The 12,364-nt window shown below is 56.9% G+C and overlaps 1 protein-coding gene across 2 annotated transcripts; it reads right to left on the reverse strand.

Annotated features, from left to right (window-relative positions):
* Positions 1-2,667: 2,667 nt before the first annotated feature.
* On the reverse strand, positions 2,668-5,118 carry RAX (retina and anterior neural fold homeobox). Of its 2 annotated transcripts, none has more exons than XM_030005352.2 (3): positions 4,557-5,118; positions 4,220-4,437; positions 2,668-3,340 (listed from the first exon to the last, which is right to left on the reverse strand). In XM_030005352.2, exons 1-3 carry the CDS (start codon positions 4,831-4,833, stop codon positions 2,888-2,890), a joined length of 948 nt encoding a protein of 315 aa, XP_029861212.1. In that variant the 5' UTR covers positions 4,834-5,118; the 3' UTR covers positions 2,668-2,887. The 2 variants fall into 2 exon arrangements, with proteins under 2 accessions (XP_029861212.1, XP_029861211.1); XM_030005351.2 differs by having other exon boundaries at positions 4,208-4,437; positions 4,557-5,115.
* Positions 5,119-12,364: the final 7,246 nt, after the last annotated feature.

A 12,364-nucleotide genomic window follows, 5' to 3' on the forward strand; every position in this document is an offset into this window, starting at 1 on the left:
CTAATGGGTCATTAACTCTGACTGCTATTGTACAGTTAACAAGCCGAGGCAGGATTATTAGACTCAGCACCCAATTAAGAAGGAGAAGATATTTACAACAAAATGAACAAATGAGCTTTTAAAATGGAATGGGACAATTTCAAAGAAAGTGTAGGAACACAGAAAACTAGACAGGGTACAAGAAAGAAATAAGGTTGCACATGCCTCTGTCCCTTTATTTGTTTGAAAAATATTTACCTGTCTGTAATTAACCATTAGCTGGTTAAAATATTTATTTTTAGCAATAAACTCATAGCTTTCCTTGAAGGACATGACTGCACACAGCTTATCCATTACAGGGTTCACATGTACAACGTATAACAAGACCTGCTTAATATGTCAATAAAAGAACAATCACCATAGCTTGACATAATCTTTCATTTTTTGCTCGCAGGTGTTGGATCAGGAGCTTAAAAAAGTGTCTTCAGCTGCTATTTCTGCTGTCCTGTTGTTGTGTTTTTATCTACTGTTAGTCTTAAACTATCTCAAGTAACCAAGTGCCAGTGCTGGTTACAGCGCTGATCAAAAAGTCAGGAGGGGGTCTTTCCAATGGCTTTACAGGACACAGAAGAACTGGTGGCAACAAGGAGGGAGGGTAGTAGCGTCAAAATGTGGAAAAGCACCGCTGAGATCTTGGGGAGTTGCTTGTTAATCATGAGCAATAAGCACAGGTAAGAGCTTTTGGGCAACAGTTAAATGTGCTCACATGAAGGACGATTTTTCAGCATCAGAGCTGCAGATGGACTGCAGCCAAGTACTGACAAGGGAGATTGTTCCTACCCTCGAGGAGGAAGAGTGTGCAGAGCCTGTGCATCATTTGTTAGTGTGTGTCCGTTACTGACACAGCCCAGAGAGTGCAGGCACTTCTCAAGCACACCAAAAGACATCCTTCCCTCACAGCCACCAGAGATGTGCCTTCCTGCAAGCCCAGCATCCCTGGTGATGCAAAGCTCACCTATGAAAGGACCGCTGGAACAAGACCTAAAAACTGAAGCAGTACAGCTTTTGTTCTCCTCCCCTCCACCCAGTATACCCAGGTCTCCTTACTAGAAGTTAGCTCCTTGTCTCTGCTCCTGACAGCGAGAGCACTTTCTTTTCCTGACAGCACGACACTTTGCCGAGGAAGCAAAGAGCTGTGTGCTGGGGAGGCTGGGCACCACCATGGACACACATACGGTGGCACTGACAGGTCCAGAGCCCAACAGCAGGGTCCAGCCCAAGGAGGGCTACACCCCCCCTGAATCCAGCGGGTACCACTCACTGGGCCTCCCTGCGCCCCCCTGGACCAGCACAGCTCGGGGAAGGGAAGCCTGGGGGCCTGGGCATAGCGTGTGCTCTGGTCCAGGGAAACAGGTTGGATCTGCAAGGAGGCCAGGGAGAGAGGAAAAGGCGTTTCAAAATAGACGGAGTCCCATTATTATCTGTAAAAGAAGCTCTCCAGACAATAGATTGGGACTGCTGTGGAGAAGGCTGTGAAGGGATGTTTAGAAACTGCTGTCTAAGGTTAAAAAGCTCTCTGAAGTGAAGCTGAACAAAGCTGACATACTTGTTTCTGACAGGACTCTTAAAAGATACGCACAGATTGCGAAAATATAATTAGACGCCAGCCTTTGTCTGGCCACAACGAGTGGGAAATGGTGAAAGGAGAGGTCTCCCAGTCTGCATTGAATCATCCCCAGGACACAATGAGGGCGCTTGTGCATCCTTCTCTCTTCCCTAATGAGAAACGTTAATTGCCACAACCTCCAGAGTGTGTAGAGCACCCCGTGCCCAGTGGAGGAGAAGGGGTGTTTCATTACAGCTTCTCAGCCCCATTACAGGCAGTAACAGAGATAATGGAAGAGAAAGATGCCGCAGTTTTAGTTTCGGCAGCTTGGCGATGGGCACCAGGTGGGCGGGGGAGCGAGCAAGCACGGCCCAGCGCTGTGCCAGCCTCAGGGGGCTGCGCTGGGCAGCCGCACCGGGCAGGACGCACCCAGCGGGTCCCCTCCGACAGCTCCAGCCACCCAGCCAGGCGTCCAGTGCCCTGTCAGCTACTGCCCATCTGCCCCCGCCGGCAGCTGGGCTGCGGGCACACGGGACCCTGCAGCATCCGCCGGTCCCCTTCTCCGAGGAGGCAGCAAGGGCCAGGGGACTGGCACCGACCTCGGCAAGGGTGGGCAAAGCCTACCCAAACCCGGGGATGCCCCACAAGGGGAGCCGCATGAGCACTGTGCCTGGCCCACGGACTGCCAGGGCCCTGGACCCTCCTTGCTGAGCGAGGAGCCCTCAGCTGGGTGCGCTCCCCGCCACGGGGCTGCAGCCCCCAGCCCCCAGTGCTCGCAGCCAGTGTGGGCAGGGTCCTGCTGCTGGAGGGGGAGGGAGGAGGGCCCACAGCCAGGCCTGTCCCACCCCTCTGTGCGTCACAGGCAGTGGAGAGTCTGGCTGGAGAAGCCCATCTGGTGCAGAAACACGATGCACAGCCTCATGCAGGTCGTGCCATTTAATGGTGCAAAAGCAGAAAACCCTTCCCAGGTAACGCAGGCCTCAGTTCCCAGCCACCTTACACAGCTCTTCGCCCTACTGCAGCTTTTATTGCAACTAAAGCGTCCAGCCAAGGAGGGAGAGCAAAAGAGATTTTTTTTTTTCCTAAGCTATGATCAGGCCCCTAACTCTGCAGGGCATGTGGAAAAGGGAATTAAAAGGACCACAAAATACAAAGCAATTCAAGGCATGGGGGGAAGGCTGGTGGAAGGGACAGCCCTCCCTTGCCTGGCCGTCCAGGGGAGCCAGAGCAGGGCAAGAGCATCCCTTGGGTGTCCCAGGACCGGCTTCCCCGTGGGTTTCTCCCAGGTGCCAAAGAGGGAGTTCAGATTGTCTGCCAGGGTTTGCCGATGGACTGGATGTGCTCCTTGGCCTTCATCCGCAAGGCAGCAATGCTGGTGTTGCGCGGGTCTGCCTCGTCCAGGGGGAACTTGTCCACAAAGGTGGCTCCGCACTGGTAAGGCGGCGGTGGCCCCATGGCCCCCAGGGGCTGCAGCGCATGGGTCACTGCTGGAGAGTTCAGGAAGGGCGGCGGCGTGTAGCTGCCGGGCAGGCTCTGCGGCGAGGCCACGAAGCCAGGCAGGGTCTGCAGGGCCGTGCTGCTGGGCACAGGCGGGCTGAGCCACGTCTCCAGGGGCAGGTTGCTGCTGAGAGGACCCATGGGTGTCGCCTGCGGTGAGCGGTTGAAGGAGAGGATGGGTGAGTCCTGCAGCTTCATGGAGGTCACCTCCAGCTTCTCCTGCCGCCTCCACTTGGCCCGTCTGTTCTGAAACCACACCTGCAAGCACAGCCGCGTTAGCCAGGCCACAGGGCGGCATGCACAGAGGCCGGAGGCTCTCCTCCCCGGGTGCAGCGGCGCACACGGAACGGAGCGAGCGAAACACGGCACAGCAGCGGACAGCGCGCTGTGCCGAGCCGGGGCAGGACTGGCTCCAGCTGCGCTTCCGCCGCAGGCTCGGCAGCCCTGCAGCCCGGCGCTCTGCGGAGCGCGGCCCCGCGGAGGAAGCAGCGCAGCGAGAGCCCCGCGGCGGAGCCGGCCCGCCCTGCCTGCCCGCCCGGCTCGGCCCCCCGCCAGCCACCGCCCCAGCGCACAGCGGCTTCGGCTGCGCCGGGCCGGCACACGCCAGTCGAAGGGCAGCGGCGCCGACGACGCGGCCAGCGCTGGGGCCCGACGGAGGGGCCGGGCCTCGGTCCGACCCCGCGGCTGCCGGACGGGAAACGGCCGAGGGCTCCGCGGTGTCCCGCCGCGTCGGGGCCGTGCGGACGGCGCCAGCTGCAGACGTGCCCGGCGCTCCAGCGCTGCCCCGTGGGGCCGGCTCAGCCACGCATCGGCCGGGGCTAGCAGTGCCGGTGCCGGCGCCGGGCTGGGTTCGCGGGCCCGCGGGCCGGGGCAGCGGGACCGTCGCCGCGCCGGGGCGATGCTGCTCCGCCCGCCGGGAGTGCGGGTCCACGCCGGGCCGGGGGCTGCCGGCGCCGGGAACGCGGGGCTGCGCCGCGCCGCGCCGTGCCGGGAGCTCCCGGCGCCGGGAACGCGGGGCTGCGCGGAGCCGTTGCCGGGCCGGGCGGTGCTGTGTTTGGGGGGGGGGTTCCCGGCGCCGGGGGCTGCCGGAGCGCGGGGCCGGGCCGGGCCGGGGGCGGGCGTTACCTGGACGCGGACCTCGGGGAGGTTGACCTTCATGGCGAGCTCCTCGCGGCTGTACACGTCGGGGTAGTGGGACTTCTCGAAGGCGCGCTCCAGCTCGTGGAGCTGGTAGGTGGTGAAGGTGGTGCGGTTCCGCCGGTGCTTCTTCTTGGGCTGCTCCTCGTCCGACGGCTTCCCCTCGCCGCTGCTGCCGGCGGGCAGCTCGGGGCTGGCGCTGCCGGGGCAGTACGGCTCTGCGAGGGGAAGACAGGCGGGTCACCGGGAGGGCGATCTCCCGGCGGGGGCCCGCCCGAAGGGCGCGGAGGAGAGGCGCCCGCCCGCGGACCCGGCGCCTCCCGCCCGCCGCGCTCACCTTGGAAACGCTCGGCGCGGCCCTGGGGCTCGGCCGGCGGCGGCTCTCCGGGCACCTTGGGGAGGCAGTGCCGGGGACCCCGCCTGTCCGCCTCCTTGGCGCTGCCGGCGCTGCCGTCGGGCGGGAAGGGGCCCAGCAGGCCGTCCTCCTTGGTGAACCCTAGGATGGCCTCGATGCTGTGCAGCCTCGACGGGTTCCCCCCGGGGCTCCGCGCCGCCTGAGCGGACAGCGAGAAGGCGCCCTCGGCCATGGCGAGCAGGGCGCCGGGCGGGTGCATGGGGCGGCCGGCCCGGGGCCCCGGCGCGGCGCTGCGGTCCCGCCCGGCCCCGGGGCGGCGCGGGCAGCTCTGGCACGGCGCCGCCCGGCGGGCTGGCCTCCTTGGGGCGGTGGGGGGGGGGGGGGAGTGCCGGGGGGCGGCGGGCGAGAGGGAAGGCGAGGCCCCCGCGCAGCTCGGGCATGGCGGGGGAGGCAGGGCATCCCTCGGGCCCCGCCGGCAGCTCCCGCTGCTCCCCCCTCCCCCGCCCCGCCCCGCCGGCCCCGGCCCCGGCCCCGGCCCCAGACGGCGCCGGGCGATACCATCCGGGGCCCTCGAGGCGGGGCGGGCTGGCCGCCAGCTGCCGCCGGGGGCTGGCTCAGGCCGGGCGCCCCGCCGAGCCCCGCGACTGGCGCTGCGGGGCCGGGGCCGCGCTGCCCGGGCCGAGCGCCGTCGGAAATCGTCGTGGAACAGGCGGCTGCCGGGCGCGGGGGGGGACAGACCCGGCACGGCAGCGCCCGGGGGGGGCGGGCGCCGCGGGAGTCGCTTGCCCGGGAGCGCGGCGGACGGGCCCGGGAAGGGGGGGGGGGAGGCGTGGGGGTGTCCGTGGAGGGGCTGGGGAGGGGAGGGAGCCCCGGGGGGGGGGGCCGAGGCCGGAGGGCGGTGGGTGCCCGGCTCAGTGCCCTGCGCTGTGCTGCCGGCTCTCGGAGCCTCTGCGAGTTTGCCTCGCTTGACAGCTCCACGCCAGCCCCAGCCATTTTTTAAGTGCATCGTTTTCACAGGTGGCCTCTCAAAAGATGACGTGCTGGAGGATGCCGTGGCACCGGTCAGTGTTGAATGCACAGGGTAAAAAGCATCGGGGGTGAAAGCTGGTGCTCTGGTCCCCTGTCGGGATACGTGCCCTGCGTCTGGCTCCCTTCAAACCCGGTTTATGGGCCGAGTGAAAGTGCGCGTGGGCTTTTGGGGAGAGTGGATTCTGGAGACGTCTGAAGGAGGTGGGCTCAGCCTTTCCGCCTCCGCAAGTCTGGGGAAAGCGCTAGGCGGTATTTCCGAGGAAATTTTCCAAGATGTTGGTCTAGGGCAGACCCTGTGAGAAGAGCTGATTCTGTGAGCCTGTCCTCCACAGCGCGAGTGGGGCTGGGTGGCTAGAGGGCACGGCATGGCTTCGTGGAAGAGCTACAGAATGCTTTTGGAGGTAAGGCAGAGAGCCAAATCCCACACCTTACTTTGTACTTGGCTTGGTGGAGGATGCGGACTTGGACTACTAACCAGCAACGGCATCGTGTCTCCTGCCTCCAACACACTCCTTCCTGCATCAGTATTTTTCCTGCTTTTCTCTTTCTGTCACTTTATCACTTTTTATGCTAGCATTTGCCATTTCCTCTGAGGCACCAGCCGTCTTTTGTCCCAGCTGGTTTAAGTGGCAAACACAGTAAAATCCAGAGTGGTTTTCAGCCTGCGCTTAGCTTTGAAGATGCATCTGTTTCAAGCCTGAGAGTGTATGTGAATGAAACACACCACTGCTGCTGCTTCTTCCAGATATATTAGGTAGTCTAATAAAAGGCATGACCTCTCTCCACAAATGTTCATTTTTGCTTCCCCCCTGCCCCAACAGGATGCATTTTGTGTAGATTTTTTCCAGAGGAATGGCTTCAAAACAAAGATTGGCAGTGCTTGCCTCTGCTGATGCCCACACCTTTTTAAGGTTTATGGTCTGATGTCCCAAAGTTAATTCCTTTTAGAAGTGCTCAGCTTTTCTACTAGCTCCAGGTGAGGTTTGCCTTCACTGACTGTTTCGGGGCGGGGGGGTGGGTTGGGGCCGAAAGAACTCGGCCGGCCATCCGTTGGCAAAGAGGGAAGAGGCCAACAGAAGAGACAAGAAAAGGTTAGTGTGGCTTTTGTGCACAATATGAAAAGCAAGTCAATACCATTGTAGGGGCATTGGAGGGTACTCAAAGCAATCAGCCAGGGGCCATTGTGTTCCTTTAATCTACATGTGTATTTCCCAAGAACTCTATTAGTGAAGATGAATGAACTGTGCAATGTCCCTAATTTCTTCTAATTTGGAGCTGGGGTTTTATGGCACTCAACAACCAGCACAAAACATGCCTGTCCCTCCAGAAGCCCTGGGCAAACTTGGGAATCGTTTTTGCTTGTTGTAGCAAAAAAAGATAGCAAGGTGAGACAAATGAGGAAAACCCCTTTAGCCAGACTCTGGTCTGGCAGTAAGTGCCTATGGGTCCTGGCACAGATGCTGCTTTTAGGGCACCTGTCGAAATTGTCAAATACAGGGACAAGACTCAAATTTCTTGCTGTTAATGTGAATGTACAGCAAAAAGACTTCCACCCCTGAAGCAGAGTACACATCCCACCCAGCAGACAAGAGACCTTCCTCCCTAATAGAGAAGGATCTTCCTTCCTCAGCAGTAGATTATTACAGTTGTATTTGCAGTATGAAACTGCATTTGTCACTGTAGCATCCTTCTTGCTGGGTAGTGGAGTTGTCGAAAGAGGAAGCAACTCCCTTGGTCACAATCTGTAAAAATCTGGAAAAAAACCCACAACCCTGTAGCAGAGCAGAGAGCAGCTCTGACTGTTCCAGCTCCAGATCTATCTTTTCTCTCTTGCCATGCTTCAGGCACAGACTGGTGCCCTGACACACATGTGAGGCGTCACACTGCTCTGGGGAGGGAGGAAGTCTTAACGGTTCCTCTGATAATCAGAGACTAACACAGAGAGTTTAGGATGGCAAAGAAAGTTAACTGTCTGAATGTTTCCCTTTGGGTCTACTGTACTAGCTGTTAGCTAAATCCCCTGCTGCCACAGAGTCCCCTGGGACACATGTCAAACTAGTATGAAGCCTCAGATATTGATACTGTGGTACATCACAGCTTCGCAAAGACCATTAACCTTTGGAAATTTACAGGGGCAATCAGGATCAAATTTGAGAATATTCATTAGGGGAGGAAATAGGTGGTATTTGTTACTTGCCTTTCCAAAAGACAGCCCCCATTCCATCCCCTTTTTTAGTTTTTTGCAATGTATTATTACAACAATTACTGCTGAAATTATGTTTGGAAGATAACAAAAATTCTCAAGATGGACAACCTCTAAAGCGCAGCTGTCTGCTGTACCTCCTTCCTGTGCATGCGTAGTGAAAACTAAATGGGAATAGTTTTGATCCTATTGGTGCTGTTGAGACGTATGTATGGGACGTGGCTTCACACAGTGAAATCAGCACCATAAAATGCCACAGATTCTTGCTTCCTTTCCTCCTGTCTTTTCTTGCTGAAATAATTACTGCCTTACAGAGCAGACATTTGAAGCTGAAGTCACTCTGCAGGTGGGACATCACTACTCTCCAGACCAGTGATGTGCAGCAGGGAGTGCCTCCCTGAAAGATAAACAGGACTTTCAAGGTCAGATAGCAAATCGATGGGGGCGGGGAGGGCAAGGAAAAGGGGGAAATATTCACCCAGCAGGAACCTGTACCCTGCTGCAGTTTGCATACTCTGTATCATCCAACAGATATTGTTAAAAACTGGCTTTGCTTTTTTTCTCCCCAGGAGTTCCCAAGTGTGCAGTTTAAGAACTTTCTTGAAAGCATGACTTGTGAGGAAGCTGCTGCCTCCTCCCATCACTGCATCATTCATACCTTGACAGTCGCCTTGTGCTTTCTTTCTGATGAGATTTGCCTTTACCTGCCCCTAGGAGGGTTGGTTGTGTTTTCTCCACCGCTTACAAGGTGCTCTGCAGCATGCAGGACTCCCACAGAGAGTGCTGAGCCGGCCCTGTGCAGCACAGTGCCTGAGCCTCCATGGAGCGTGCTGCCCGCAGTGCTCGTCCTGACTGTGGGTATGGAATCGGCCGTGGCTGATCTGGGAGCGCGGCAGCCCTTTCTGGGTGGTGAGCAGCATGGGCCTTGTGCGAGGGCTCTGACATTTAGGCTCACCACGCTCAGCTGTCCCTCCGGAGGGAGGGAGTGGAGGTTCATGCTATAAGGCTATATTAATGCAATCCTTCTTTACTTGTTTTCCAATTAGCCTAATTGAATTCGGATTGCTTAAAAGTGGGCACTAGAGACATTTATCTTGATGGGATGACAGCCTTGAGCTCTAGCGATCCTATTAACTGTAAGAACCCAAATCCCAGGTAGGGTCCATCCAGCAGTAGCTCCCATGTGACCTAACACTTTAATCTGCTCCTCTTCCATGCAGCGCACACACACACAGACATGTACACATACATGCACACATGTACACATGCATTTGTGCACACATAGGCACGCAAGTGCATCCCTGTACACATACGTCATCACACATGCACACACATGCAGTGAGTGGCTGCCTCTTAAGGTTCCAGCAGCCTTAGGAGAAAGTTTTTTTAGTGCAAGACATTGGAGAAAGACCACCTTTCCTTTTTCCTAAGAGCTGGAGCAGAGTCAGTGTGCTGCCTGCCTGCTCTGCTCCAGGCTTCCCCATGATCTGTGCCCAGCGCTAAGCATCTAGAGAGCTGCCATGCCCAGTGACAGTGACGTGTACCCCATGTGGCCCTGCCACCTCCTGCCCGCGTGCCTCCCCGGGCCTGCAGCTGCTGTCTGAGGACAGGGACAGGCGGTGCTGGAGGGATGAGCCATGCAGGTGCTGGCAGGGAGCAGGGCAGCCGCCTCCAGCGTGGTGAGGATCAGGCTCCTGCTGAGGGCAGGACAGATTTGCAGCTGTGCCCTGGCCATCATGCTGCCCTGCGTGGGGGATTTGGGGCAACAGTGCTGGCCCCCCATCAGGCTGGGACCCACTGTGCCCACCACTCCTGTGCACAGCCCGATGCCCGCCCCAGGGCGGGTGTGTGTAAGCCCTGGCCCCAGCACTCCCGGGAAACTCGTCTGTGTGCAGGAGCTTAGGGCAGAAACCAGTACCTGCGATGTAGCCCAGCTCTGCCACTCCAGACTGAGAGTTTTTAAGTCTCTGGCTCTAAAAATGGTGCCTAAGGCAGCCCACTCCCCTCCCAGCAGCAGATTAGCATGGCTGGGCCAACGCCAGGGCTGGGAAGCGTCCCATGCTGTGGATGGGGAGGGCCCCCATCCCACGCCAGCCCGCAGCCACCTCCCAGCCCCGCTCACCTCTGCCAGCCCTGACATTTTTTTGGAATCTCATTAATCTCTTGTTTGGTGATTCTGACTGTACTTTCTTCTCTGACCCTTTAAACTGTGAAAATGCTGATCCTATATGTGCTGACGAATGTAATTAGCTCCTTTAAACCACCAGATGCTTTCAGTAAGATTTTCAGGATGTCCCAGGCACATTTTAATTCAAAGGTTGAACGCCTTAGGCTTGTTTACTTTGGTGTTTTATAGATAATTCAGTCCGTAAAGTAACAGAACAGTATGGAGAGACCTACCAGATTTATGCAAATACAGAGGGAAATGGATTGATCCTCACAAACTAAAGGCCAGCTGAGCTGAGCTGGCAGCTGTTTTAACTACTTCATGTAAAGACCTTCTAAAAGAGCCCACTTGTCTTTCCACACAGATAATTAAATTCTCTGGTGACATGTGAGAGAAGGATCCCAAGAAACAGAAACCGTATCAGAAGTCTTGGTGGTTTTAGGCAGTGTTTGAGACTGAGTTAGCATTTGCTAGCTCTGGTGCTTGAGGAACGTGCTGAAGATATGTCTTCTCCACTAAAGAAATGACCTGTTACAATATAAGAGCCACTGGCATCCCCCTCTGAATGAACCAGTGCATCCTCTGGAAAAAGCGAGGAAGGTAAACTTGACAACTTCTGTGTTTCTTAAGTAAGAAAGAAGCGACCAAGAAGAAAAGGCATATCTTCTTGGGACTACAATGGGGAAAATATTCGATAGCAGGTTTTCAAACAAGTCTAGGCACTTTATATTTGAATAGTGATTGCTGAAAGAGCTTTTCCAAGATCATCTCTTGCATCCAAACCCCCCCTACACAGACCTGTCCCACGGAGGACAGGACCAACACCTGCCACCTCTCCCTGACTCTAAGCCGGTAACTTCAGCGTCACAGCCACGGAGCTGCAGCCGGCAGCTCCCGAAGGGACGGGACTGTGTGTGGTACGCAGGTGGCAGGGCAGCCGGCTGAGCCCCACGCTGCCCCAGGCAGGCACAGGGATGGACAGGCGACGGTGGCTACGTGCACAGGAGGGTCCAGATGGCCAAGCAGGACTGCGGCAGGGAGGCAGGTCCAAGGCCAAGCTGGGAAGTCTGTCCACAGGTCAGGATCGGGCCCAGCGATCACCAGGCAGGTCTCAGGCTCAGCTGGAAAGTCGGTTTGCAGGTCAGGGTCTGCGCCGTGGCAGGCACGGACATGGCTGTGGCTGAGCTGGATACAGGCACAGTTACTGCACAGTTCAGGCAGCGACTGAAGGTCTGGTCCTGAGCTTAACTGGAGGCCCATGGCCCGTGGGCAGCGGGTGGGGTGAAGGGCCATTGAGAAAATAAAAAGTTCTTTGGTCACCAGACCTGTAGGAGAAAGAAGTCTTTCTGGCAAAAAGAGTTAAAGCAGCCATCGAGGGTTGGTTGCCCTTTGCCACGGCTGATACAGTGGCTCCACATGGCACAGAGCCGTCTTGGACACCTGGGTCTGCCAGGCTCTTGCTGGCAGTGGGCATCACGGCAGCCTGGCGCAGGGAGGAGCTATATTGAAAAACAATACATTTGTTTATGTTAAAAACTAAAGCAAGACAAAAAGATTGGATGTTTTCTATAGCTTCTGAAGGTGCCTTCTAACCTTTCTTGCCATCTAACCTTTCTGGCTTTCATGCTTTCTTGTCTGGAGGATTTTTCTGCTGAACAGCAAAGCAGAAGCAGACCCCCCCAGGCCCATGCAGAAGGCTGCCTTCCCCTTGCTTCTCCCTTCCAGAGCGGGAGAGGCACACACTTCTATTAGCAACACCATGGGAAAAAGGCAAGCGGTTGTTGAAATGGACACACTCCTCTAGGAATGATCTGGTCTCTCCTCACAGACTGCACCAGTGCCTCACCCAGCTCCTCATGTGGGCAGCAGGAATAAAGGGGCTGGAGTGACCTGCAATGGGTTTGCCCTAAAAGTTTATTGTATTTTCACTTTTCATCTGATTTTTTAAATAAGCTAAACATCCAGGAAGTCATGATGCATCTCCTGTCCTCCCCTCCAAGTAAACAGCAAGTGGAGGAAGCAAGAGGTCTGCTTTTGTCAACCAACACTGACACGTCAACCAACACTGACACATCTCCCTACCTCTTTCCTAGTCGCCCTTCCTCCAGTGCCCTTCCCATCCCAGTGCTGAGGACGCACCTCAGAGCCAGGGCCAGGACCGAGCCTCGGCGCAGCGGCACAGGGAGCCGGGCAGCTGCAGGGTAAGGCACCCAGCCAACGAGCTGCTGGACCAGGGAGGGCGGCAGAACTGGCCCCACACAGTCATGTGAGAGAAATTCATGCCCTGGCAAGCAAAATACAGGCACCAGTTCGGTTTTATATCTTACTGTATTTGTAGGAGGGAATCTCAACTTCCTTCTCCTGTTACCAAACTGGTTGTGTTCAGGGAAA

This window comes from Aquila chrysaetos, chromosome Z (assembly GCF_900496995.4).
Source record: "Aquila chrysaetos chrysaetos chromosome Z, bAquChr1.4, whole genome shotgun sequence".
Lineage (NCBI taxonomy): Eukaryota > Metazoa > Chordata > Aves > Accipitriformes > Accipitridae > Aquila > Aquila chrysaetos.